We start from the raw sequence: 12061 nt of genomic DNA on the forward strand, positions 1-12061 counted from the left end.
TTCTAATTAACAGCAATATTTTACTGGCTCTTTATAAGGTGTGTTTTGATCAGTTTTGGTTAAAATCAGTATAAAACTGTCAACTCTTTAAAAAATTTGGCTAAAGCTATTCAGAAGAAAAAAATGTGACAAGTGTGTGGTTACTATAGCTATGTTTAACTCAGTATTCACCTTGTGGTGGGTTGATTGTCGTCACTCATTTGAATGTGTACCCGGTACGCTATGTACAAATTTACATTATAACCAGTTTTACGCAGTGTGAGATTACAAGAACTTTGTTAACAAAAATATAAGTAGACAGTCACTGAGTCAGTACCATGTCCTACTTGGAGTAGCCGAGTGTTTACACTGGTGTCAAAGGGCAAGGCTACATACAGAGAGGCGGTAGGTTTACAAAACTGCAGCATAGTTATCCTTTTCTATGAATATTGAACACAAATCTAATGTATGTCCCATGAAGTATTTATTGAAATTCAAATCAGGTTTTGTAGCTGCAAATGAGATGTGTATAAGTAACTCAGAAATTCTTAACTTCTGAATGGTGATAGGTAACGTGTTTCTATGGGATGTCATTAATACTTCTGTATAGGGATCCTGACGAAATTCCTGTTGATGTGAGTGTGTCATTTGGAGCTATAAAGGTTACCAACACAGAGATAGCATTAGACTTATGTTACACTTGTAAGTTTATGACAGGTGTAAGGCTTTCCGCTTGAGTTAACAAGGTTTAATCAAATCTGACAGGTTAGTTTAAGGGCATGTTAACAAGTTGGTAGTGCAGTTCTACTGGAAATATACGTGACTGTATCATTGAAAGACAGTGCATGTAGAGCAATATAGCTGACGGGAGATATACCTGGGTATAAAGATAACTGTTTCAGACAAAGGTACAACTATGATTACTATTCTAATGACATGACTATTTAAATGTAGACACTTCAAATAAGCAATAGTGATGAGGGCGCAACTTTTTTAATTGTAGACGCTACAAACAAGCAATGGTAATGGGGACACAACTATTTTAAATGTAGACACTACAAATAGGCAATGGTGATGGGAACACAACTGTTTAAATGTAGACACTACATAAAAAGATCATGGTGGTTAAGACACTCAAGGGATAAAGAAATGTAGCGTAAACTTTGAAGATGATTCTAGGCTAGACATCTAGTATAATGTTCAATAGTTTTAAGTAAGAATGAAGATTAATCTGTACAGAATATATTGAAAAATCAACTTTTGTATCTGGTAAGTGAGTTAGGGGTAATTGAAGGGTATTGAAAGAGAACTGTGTAACCTGAAATCAAAATGGACTGATTGTGGGAGCTGGCTAGTTAATACCTGGTATGCCCTGATTCTCCTAGGCATGGAGTTCACAAGTGAGTTTATCCTTCTCATTGGGATGTTGGTCCATTCTTTCAAGAGGGCTGCTCTCAGTTTGGCCAGAGTAACAGGGGGAGGCTGGCATCGCCAAACTTGTCTTTCCAGCTGGTCCCACTAGTACTCAATAGGGGCTAGGTCATGGCTGCATGGCGGCCAGTCCAGTAGGTGGATAGTGTTGTTAGTGAGAAAGTCTCAACTGATCTTGACTACATAGGGCCAAGCATTATCCTGCTGGAATGTGAGGTTGTTTTGCTGCAATAATGGGACAACATGGGGTTGGAAGATCTCATCTCTATACCCGGGACTCATTAGTAACCAAAACCCTCCTCCACTGCATCAAAGGGAATATTCCTGGTGCATGTGCCCAACCCAAGACATACAATGCTTGCGATGAGCAGCAGTAAGGGGCAGACCTACAAATTGGTGATGTGTCCGCAGACCAATTTCCCACAATCATTTCCTTACAGTTTTTGATGGATAGAATTGTCATGAGTACCTATGGTATGAAGGGCAATTTCAGTGGCAATAAGGTGCTGATTGCACAATGCAATGCTGAATGTGTGAGATGAATAAACCTGTCCTGACATTGTGACGTCATGCGTGGATGTCTAGACCTAGGTCTGTCAGCGACCCGCCCAGATCCTTTAAACATCTAACAAGACATTCTATAGTGCAAATATGGACAAAAAATGTCTGGCAACCTGTATTTGCCATTGACCTTGCATTATCATTGCAATGGCCTGACCCTTTTGAACTTCCATCAGCCGTGCCATTGTTTAATGCTATCATAAATTAATCAAAATATCGGAAAAGGATGTGTCTTTATGATGACTACCTAATGGTGTGATGAGCAGTTAAACTCAATGTTACAACACTGCTGTGCATGAGATTTTCACATTTCATGCCTTCATGAAAGACATCATCACCCAATACAATAATGCAACATTTGGTACAGGACCACATGCATTGTAACCTGGAGAGTTGCTTGACTGATTTTCAATGTTTTTATCAGAGCATTTGTAAGATATTGCAAATAATGTCACCCTGCATTTTTTTATCCTTGAGTATATTTTAACTTGACACTACAAACATTGTTAATGGTTCTGAGAACACATTTGTTTTTAATCATAGACACAATAAACATAGTTAATGATGCAGGGGACACTTCTGTATTAATAGTAGACACTACAAATAGGTCAATCAATGGTGCTGTAGACAATATTGTAGATTCTAGACACTACATACACAGAATTAATTGTGCTAGGAACACAACTGCTTTAGACACTACAAACAGAGTTAATGGTGCTTCAGACAAAGATATTTTAAATGTAGACACTACAAATAGATATTGAAATGGTACTAAGGACATAATTATTTTAGTAGTTGACACTACAAATTGACCAGTTCATGGTGTTGGGAAATTAAGACAATACAAAGAGGGCAGTCAGTGGTGCTGGGGATATATTTGTCAAAACTATAGACAGTACCAGTTATCTCAAAATCAAAATAAAAAAGGAAACTCGACAACTCGAAGACTTTAGTGAAAAGGCAATTTCACTAAAGTCTTCGTGTTGTTGAGTTTCCTTTTTTATTTTGATTATGTTTTATTAGTAAGGAACTCTGTTGAATCCCTAGGATCCGACCGAAGATACTACCGCAAAGTTCTACATTAGGAGTGTTGGATCACCCATTATTTATTATCCAGTTATCTCAAAGTACAACATGATTTATGAACATTTGCAATGAACAGCCATCAGGATTTTTTTCTTTTCATTATTCCATCTGTCTGAAAGGTGAATAATTGTCCTTTGTAATCTTGTTTCTTACAGATTTTGATTCAATCATCAGTTTGTTTTTTATTTTTTAATTTTGGATTTCTGTGAAATTGAAACCACAATAAAAACAGTTAAAGTAAATATCTGTCTACTTTCTGTGTTTAGTTGGTCACAGCTTTGTTTGTCAAAGTACTTAACTCTGTCTGTGTTGAGGATCCATTGGTCCATCTGTGGCTCAGAGCTATTTGTCATGTCTGTTGAAATAGTTTTATCAATTAACACTCAATGAAAAGTGTATGCTGAATCGATTATGTTCTGTTGGCAAATCTAGTTAACTGACCTTAATGCTTAAACATCATAAAATGCTGATTACATTAGCTGTTGAGGTACATATGCTTTGTTCGTTTGCAAGATGTAATGTAACTGACCTAAGTTTATGCTTGATCTGGTCCTGTCCAGATAAGTCTTTGCTTGAATAGGTAGTCTGTCAATTTTAAAAAGTTGTTTCGGGAAAGGTAGAATGAAAAAGTATTTAAAAAACAAAATAGTGTGTGAAATTTGAAGCCAGTGTGTGGAGAATAAAATATAAAGTGTGACAATGTTAATATTTTTCCACAACCCTCTCTTAATGGTGTTTGCATTGGTAAACCATTTATGGCTAAGAAGAGTGTTATCAGGGGTTGTGATAGGCATTGTTATGGGGAGGTCATGGCTAAGTATGTACAAACAGTGGAACATTTCACAGAGACCCACTATCTACAGTTAGTTTGGTGGGTTGGACATACTATATGTGCCAGTAGAAGTAATAGTGGCTTCACATGGTATCACCTCCACCGAGAATAGGGTAGGTTTAATAACCTCTGCCAGCCATCTAGAAGGACAGCAGAAGACATCTTGGCCGGATGTAACGTTACTACCAGGTAACTACCCTTGTCTCATTCTGTTGCAGTGACTATTTCACAATACACACAGATGTATTTCACAATAACATTTATGTGAATAGTTGTCTGCCTTTGACCAAGCAAATTTATATAGTATTTTGGTTAGTAGCAATGCATGTTGATGTATATTTGATTAAGGAATAGTATATCAGCTATAGTTTAAGTATCATTCCAGCATTATTTTCTAAATATTTGCAATCTTTACTTATTTTTGATGGCATATTATTGTATCTGTGTGCTTGTACATTATTTTTACCTGGAGGTGATTTGAACTTTGTGTCACTCTCTGTTATTCCCTCAGATCTCTATATGGTGAAACAATATTTCTTTATGTCTGCAAGAAAATGTTTTAGAATCAAGTAATACAATATATGATCAGGTAACTTGACCAACAAACCTCAATGGGTAAAGTAATTTGGGTTCAGTACATTCTACTGAGAAAAAATACTTTCAAAGATCAAACCTGCTATGAAATTTCAGTGAATGAATTCAAAATAATAATGATTTCCCAAGCAGATTAGGCTTCACACTGAATTTGTTGGTCCTGTGAGTTTCTCTCATCGTTAAGACATAGACAGTTCAATTGGTGCAGGAATAGAAAAGGCATGTCTTGGATTGTTTGGATTCTAATTATATGCTGGATAGGTATAGATATATAGATTAAAGATACTGGAGTTTATTAGCTAGGTTAACCATTGTTTCAATGTTTCTTCCTTGTCACCATTGTCAGGGTCTTATCTGCAGATAAGGTGACTCAAGCCCAGCGTTTTAAGAAGGCTATGTCAGATAAGGGCTTGTTACCTCAAAGTTTGGAGTCCTTTATCACACCAAGTTTCCTGTTACCTAGGAGCACAGGAATCTTTCATTATACACTGCCTAGTTTTCTTCCTGAGGTTATCAGTACTGCCACAAATGCATTAAGGGGCTTGAATCTGACAAGACCTCCACACACCGCTTCTTGGTACTGCCCGGTTCCAGGTACTCCTGGGTACCGCTATCAGGGATCAAAGGTCATGCTTCCCTCATATCTCTTTCTCCTACGTGCCCATATTTAGACTCAGACAGCCAATGTTTAAAGGGTTTGTCAGGTGATTGAAAATCTCAAATGAAATCCCGCCAAAACCAAGTGGAGCACTAGTGGTATGTGTTGACATTTGTCTGCATTACTTGTCATTTATTTCGGGGACCAAACAGGATGTGTAATCTCTCAGCAAACAGAGACCATCCCACCACACTGCCACACTAACACAGGTAGTTTGATCAGGTCGGTACAAAAACCGGTATATGATCTACAGGCAGACCGCCGCTTCATGGCTGTCCTGGTTTAGGAGGACTGCATCATGTTGTGTAAATTTAGTTTGTGTGTAGGTCTGTAGGTGATTAACTATATTTGCCTCCATCAATCAATGTCAGGTTTACACATTATTGTGTAACAGGCTCGCTACACTAAGTCACAGGGCCATGTATTGTTTTAGGGGCAGAAATCCTGCCTTTGATGACTCCATGTAGCCAGTGTAATTACAAGCAGACACATCGGCCACAGACAGGAAAAGCAAACAGTGAAAATATTTAAAATTAATACATTTTACTCTTTCAAAGGTTGACAGTTATATGCAACGACTTAGTCATCATGTAAATAGTTGATCACACAGGCTGTTTTAGCAAGGTAGTTATCATAGATCTCCAAGTCTGACAGGATGTGTGGACCACGTCTTCAGCTTTTAATGGACAGTTAATGGTATCTAATTAACTAATGCTTAAAGCACACACATATGGGAACTTAACTACATTTTCATACTTCAAACAAATATCAATTCACCGTTGTCGTCCATAACAAAAACATTCAATATTTATTAAAAGAATTATTGGTAATCTTAGGCTAATTTATAAGCTAATATTTTATATTTACTTAATATTCAAAAAAAGAAATTGGTAGTAAAACATTTGTCCTTGTAGAGATGGCAGTGTTAGCAAGTCATGTGTTAGTTTGCTTGAACTGTATTATGATATCCAATGAATATATATATTGATCAGGTTTTGTTATGCTGATTAGTTGATTCATAGGGAAGTAGTTGATTATTGTCAAAAGCTTTACACAGGTGTGTGCTGAAAATAAATGTGTAGTATTTCGTGCAAGTATCATATAAATATTTGGATACTGAAAAGAAAGTAGTGATTTCAATTGTGAGGTGTTTGATGATGGGACCTCTGATGAGGAGAGTACTGTTTCATATGTATTCCAAGTGTGGTAAAAGTTCCTATTTTTACTGTATGGGATCGGATGAACACTTTACATAGTCGGATGCAAAAACTTGTGCAAGTTTTCATATTCATAGTAATAATGGAAAATATACTTTTTTATTTCACACAATATATGAGAAAAATATTTATCAGAGTAAAAGAAACACTGTATCAGATGAAGAGGTAAAAAACTAGACCCAGGTTCTCGCCACAGTGATCATGCTTAATTCAGGCCGGATCCAGGCATAGGGGATGGGCCTCGAATACCTCATGCACCTAGGTATGACATTGAATACATAACTGGATTAGGGCCTTTATCGTGTCCTACCTGTAAGTGCTCTTGTACAGAAATACGTAATGTCTTTCTCAGGGTAGTTTGAACTTAGTTTTTTCCCCAATTCAGTTGTAGTTTGATTAAATATTCAATTTCCTGTTTAGTATCCAAGTAACCAACACATTCAAAGGTAACGTGTGCATTGTAGATAAAAGAAGCTTGCATGGAGTTGATGTTGTTTTATCAGAGTATTATAAATCTGTTCTTGTCAAAAAGTAAGAAAGCTTGGGTTGGGTGCTTTATTGATAAAGAGGGTGACTCATCAGATCGTACAGGTAAGCGTCCAGGCAATAACACAGGTAAGAGTGGCCATGCGTTGGTGTGTGCAGTACCTTTCTGTCCCTGGGGTTGGCGGCTGGGTTTGCCCATCAGCTGTTACAGTCTCGTATTACAAGGGGAGTTATCTGCTAGTCTGTATCATTGTGTGTGTAGTGGTACATGTACTGTGTAGGTAAGGCCATTACTTTTTAAGAGATTCAAAAAAAAAAAAAAAAACTAAGAGTATTCAGATCGTAACAGTTTTTATTCACAATCCAGGTTTACTTGAATGTGTAGGTCTAGTTTTTTACTTAAACTCATTTACCTTGAATAACACTTGACAACATACAGTGATTGAGTTGGATCAGGTTTCGGGATGCTATTCACTGTAAAACCGGCTTTCTATTCATCAGCTGTGACAGTGTTGGACTACAGTTTAGGAAAGTCACACAGAAACACCTATGTGTTTGTTGATAGTCTATGATATATGCAGAACATCTCTGCTAGATCTTAATTATGAGAGGTGGTCCAGATACAGGTAAACTTTTGTTGTCTCATTGAACGATTTTCAGGTTCACAGCTCAGATTATGTTTGAGGACAAAAATGCCATCTGTGATATTTGTGACAACGACTATGGTGTGTCAGCCATGTGGAGTGTGTTGGGGCTGTAATTGATTACCGTTAATGTTGGAGCATGGTTGTAATGTCTGTAATCGGCAGTGAATCGGCCTCATTTAAAGGCTATGGCAGCTCTTTGTGTGTGCCTGCTGGTGAATAGGTGTCCCACAAAGCCAAGACAGCTGATCTGGAGTGTAAAACACTTTACATCAATACTCTCTATCAAAGGATACATTATCGAATTTTAATTTTCAGAATTCCGAAAAGCAAGGTCAGCAGAATTTGAATGGGACAACCTCTGATGTTCTGGAATTGAAAAGGCAGTTAAAGGTTTGTAGTCATTAACATTATTGGTGTAGTGGAATATAGAAAATTTCCTTTTAAAATTCACAAAAGTATGTTATGTAATATAAGATATTATTTGATAAATGTTTTATATTTTGTAATAAAATCTTTTTTATAAAAGCCTTTTTCATTAGGTAATGACAGATATCTAGTTTAAACGTTTTTTCAGGTAAATCGGTACAATTTAGAAAAAGGAAAGAAAAAAAGACCTTGGTAGTTAAATCCTGGCAGGTAGTTGGATGATATTGGATTGTTGCTCTAGGTATTAGCTATATATAGATTCAATTACATCTATGCCTTATTATTGTGAGAGTGAATGGTCTTGCTATTGTTAATGCAGGTTGTTAGAAGTTATTATGATCTGAGCCATTTTCCCGAGAACAGGGAAGCTTGAAAGTTGATAGAAGTACTTGATGAGTCAGTGAATTTGAAATTAGTTTCACTTTAGGCATATGGAATAAACGTGTCATATTAATATGATTCAACAACGCAGATTCCAGGGTTTTCATCTCTAAGTAGTTGATTTAGTATTTTTAGATGTAAATTTCACTTTTACTAAAAGGGTTTGTTAAGCTGAGCTACTGCTGAATTCCAGACACTTTTCTGTAGTTCACGTTATGACATCACATCATGGCGGATATTGGAGTTAAATTACGACTTTAATGATAAGATTTTGTTGCCTGTCCACCCTGCCCTCTGAATTGCTTATCTAGTGCTTTCTCTTGCTCAAAGAGTGAATAAAATTTGTTAATGATTTAATAGCTTACTGTCCTGTCATGTAAGATGATATGTATATATAATGTCATTATATGACACTGATATAATAATGACTTGAATTTGATGTCACAAATAAATAACATCTCACAGCTGTCTTGCAGTATGAAAATGTGCAATTCAAATTGTTATATACTATGAAGATTGCTATTTTACAGGAGAGGAGTTCTACTTTTAGCTTTTGTTTTTTAATTTTGTTGAAAATGTAATTTTTTTTGCTTTTAAATTTCATTAAAACCACACACATTTCACCAGAAAAGAAATCTTTATGGAAATTTGAAGGTTTTAATCTATTTTCCTTTTGGTTTGAGTTGAGTGATGGATTTAACCAATTTGAAATTTTACTTTACTCGTCCGGTATAGGCTTGTGTCTTATCAAATTACTGAACTTGTCCACTATAGGCTTGTATCATATCAAAGTACTGAATTCATCCAAAATAGGCAAATCTCACTATCATACATTACTAATGAAAATATATTAAATTGCTATCTGAACTTGTCTGATGAATTGAATATGTGGTGCATTCTTATACATTCATCAGATTTCCTTTTATTCTATTTTTTGAAGGAGTTAGAAGAGCAGCTTCGTCATGGCAAGGAGCAGCAACAACAAGAAGTGGCCTGTGTGCAGGATGTATACAAACAGAAGCTCAATGACCTTCGTAAGAAGTTCAAGGCCGAGATCACGGATAAAGAAGACACCATTCTTGACCTCCAGACAAAACTTCAGTCATGTAAGACATTTTCCCATAGACCACAGTTTCATTATTAACAATTTATCTTGAATATCATAAGTTATTCAATGTGTACTCAAACATTTCAACAACACCTTTATTTTCTAAAAATGGTTAATGGTTAATACTGAAAACAGTGATGTCTGTGTTTGATATTCAATTTACATAATGTACATATAACATTGTTCTCCCATTCTTTCAGATAAAAGTTCTGTAACAGACAAATCAGGACCTCCTGAAGGTTTGTCTCAAGTAAGTCTACTCTTTTTGTGTGTCTTTTTTGTAGGGACCTAATTTAACCATAAGACATTTTGATATGTAAGTGGCCAATTAGATATCCTATATGCCTCTCTCTAAAATTATTTAAAAATTCAAATATAGCTGGACCATATGACACTTTAGTCATATAAGAATGTTGAGGTCTGTTTGTTTGTCAGCAGATGAAATGTAACATTTCAGGCATAAGTTTTGACAGGCTTTCAGAACTTAATGGAAAGCAAAATCAGATAAGAAAATTTGCTTTCGTTTCATAAATGAACAATCTGGTTCAACTGATCATACCAGTAACTGAAAACGGCCTTGGTTTTGGTGATGCCATCTCGTGACTGCAATATTTAGAGTTTGAGGTAGCAGATATATGTACATAATGTTTCTTATTTCTGTACCAGGATGCTGTATCTTTGAAGATACAAGTAGAGAGTTTGGAAAAGGAGAAAGCAGATCACCTAGCTCAGATTGAGGGACTCACAAATCAAGTCAAACAGCTTGGGGATGATTTGAAGATCTCGCAGACACATCGAGAGAAAGATGTTGTCCAGTTGCAGCAAACCATCCGAGGTTGGCATTAGTTGAAATTAGAAAACTTGATTACTGAATAATTCTCATCATTCCGTTTGATTACTGTTACAATAATTTTCATTCTTCTGCTGGAAATATCAAAAGAAAATGTTTTGAAGTACTTTTAATCCCTTTCTTAATTGTGGATTTTTGAATGGAAAATAATTTCATTTGGTTGATTAGATGAATATCAGATATTTACAGATACACGTTATTTTTCAGATCGAGAGACTGATATAGCAGCTCTACGGACAGAATATGAGAAGGTGTGCAGCAGTTTGCATAACACTAAATACCATCTTCTGGACCAGTTGGATGCAAATCATGTACATACAAAAAAAAAAGCAAAATATAAAGTTATTTCTCCTAAGTTTGCTCTGTCACCGTCATGTTTTCCTATTATGTTAAAATTTTCTTGATTTTGTTTTCATTTCATTTCTTCTATAAGAATGCTTTCCTGTTGCACTTACTTAATACTCAACCATGTGTTTTTTAGTATAAATACACTCCAAGTATTATAAATTGAAAGACTATTTTCATATGATGCATGATTTACTTTCGGTCTAGTTTTGCATGTGCAGTTTTTGCATTCAACTTTTTTCAGTTTTAATACACTTACTTACAATTTGCTCCATATTTAAAATTTTTGTTATGTTGGATTTGCTAAAGCATGGTGCTTTTAATTTACATCACATTGAAGAATCAACATTTGTAATGAGACAGTGTAGTATATCCCTAGTTATAGAAAATGGATGTTTGTATGTTGAGAGTCATAAGCATGCAAAAGTGTGTGTAAGCAATGACCTTCTGACAGTGTTAGTGTCTGTGTCCTCTCCTTTGTGTAGAATGCCATTTTTGCTTGACCCATTGGTGCTACTGAAATGTATTTGCATCTAACCCCTCAATGCCATGGCTGCATGTTTTCAGTTTTATTGCTTATGCAAGTAGCCTTGTTTTCTTTGGAAAAAAGTTCAACAGTGTTTTCATCACAAAAAGTTCAGCATAAATTGACCTATCCTTAATGTGATTCTTTTTGTAATTCAGCAGCATTTATAAGAAGTTAATACCAAATTTTCAATCGATCTTCGAGCAAATATGAAAAGCTTTTGTAATTAAGTATTGTCAGATGACCATTTTTTCAAATATGTTTTATTGAAAAACAGTTAAGTTTAGTGGAAATTTCACTAATTTTAGAGAGAATTTTAGGCTTTGCTATTGTATGACATTCTACACTGATAGGCCCAGGCACTAGAGTTGCTAGGAGATCTTCAAGAGGTGAGAAGAGTTATAGGCTCTGAGGCAAGGATACACAGACAGAGAGTGGCCAAGGAAAAGCAGGAGTTGGTCAACCAGATCATACAATCTAGTAACAAGGTTAGAGCCTACTACTATAGGTCAAGATGGTTACCCCAGGGCTTGTTGGTGGCACTGCAATGATTATCTAAATCAGTCGAGGGTGATTCAAGTTTTCCCTTTCCTTTTTTACTTGTGTAGAACTTTCCTTAAAGACAGGAAAATTCCTGAGGTGTACGTGTAATCGTAAGTGTGTGATTTGTTTGAAAGGTGAGAAATAAGAGTGTTGATGATTCCTTTTATCAAGTATTATGAAAAAGTAGTTAAATGAAATGTATTTATTTGAAATAGAATGCAATATTTTCATATCGATATATGATTGATATACAGCAACGTAACCTGAAAGACTGTGTGGCTGTTCTTCAAGAGGAACAAGAGGCTGTTAGCACAGAAACTAGTGAGATGCTGACAGACTTGGGTCATACAGATCACCAAAAGCTCACAGCAGGTACAAACATTTAATCTTG

The 12061-nt window shown here is 35.8% G+C and overlaps 1 protein-coding gene across 2 annotated transcripts in view; it reads left to right on the plus strand.

Moving 5' to 3' along the window:
* LOC132560988 (thyroid receptor-interacting protein 11-like) overlaps nucleotides 1-12061 on the plus strand; it is a 47833-nt gene that overhangs the window by 22102 nt on the left and 13670 nt on the right. The window contains exons 6-12 of one of the 2 annotated variants that reach the window (XM_060225696.1): nucleotides 7807-7881; nucleotides 9239-9404; nucleotides 9607-9656; nucleotides 10073-10241; nucleotides 10464-10567; nucleotides 11481-11615; nucleotides 11925-12042. In XM_060225696.1, coding sequence (XP_060081679.1) covers nucleotides 7807-7881; nucleotides 9239-9404; nucleotides 9607-9656; nucleotides 10073-10241; nucleotides 10464-10567; nucleotides 11481-11615; nucleotides 11925-12042 — 817 coding nt within the window. The remainder of the gene's footprint in view (nucleotides 1-7806; nucleotides 7882-9238; nucleotides 9405-9606; nucleotides 9657-10072; nucleotides 10242-10463; nucleotides 10568-11480; nucleotides 11616-11924; nucleotides 12043-12061) is intronic. The other variant, XM_060225697.1, reaches the window with a different exon arrangement.

The sequence above is a fragment of the Ylistrum balloti genome, unplaced genomic scaffold (genome assembly GCF_031769215.1).
Source record: "Ylistrum balloti isolate Yb309-2 unplaced genomic scaffold, AGI_CSIRO_Ybal_v1 Utg371132, whole genome shotgun sequence".
NCBI classification, from domain to species: domain Eukaryota; kingdom Metazoa; phylum Mollusca; class Bivalvia; order Pectinida; family Pectinidae; genus Ylistrum; species Ylistrum balloti.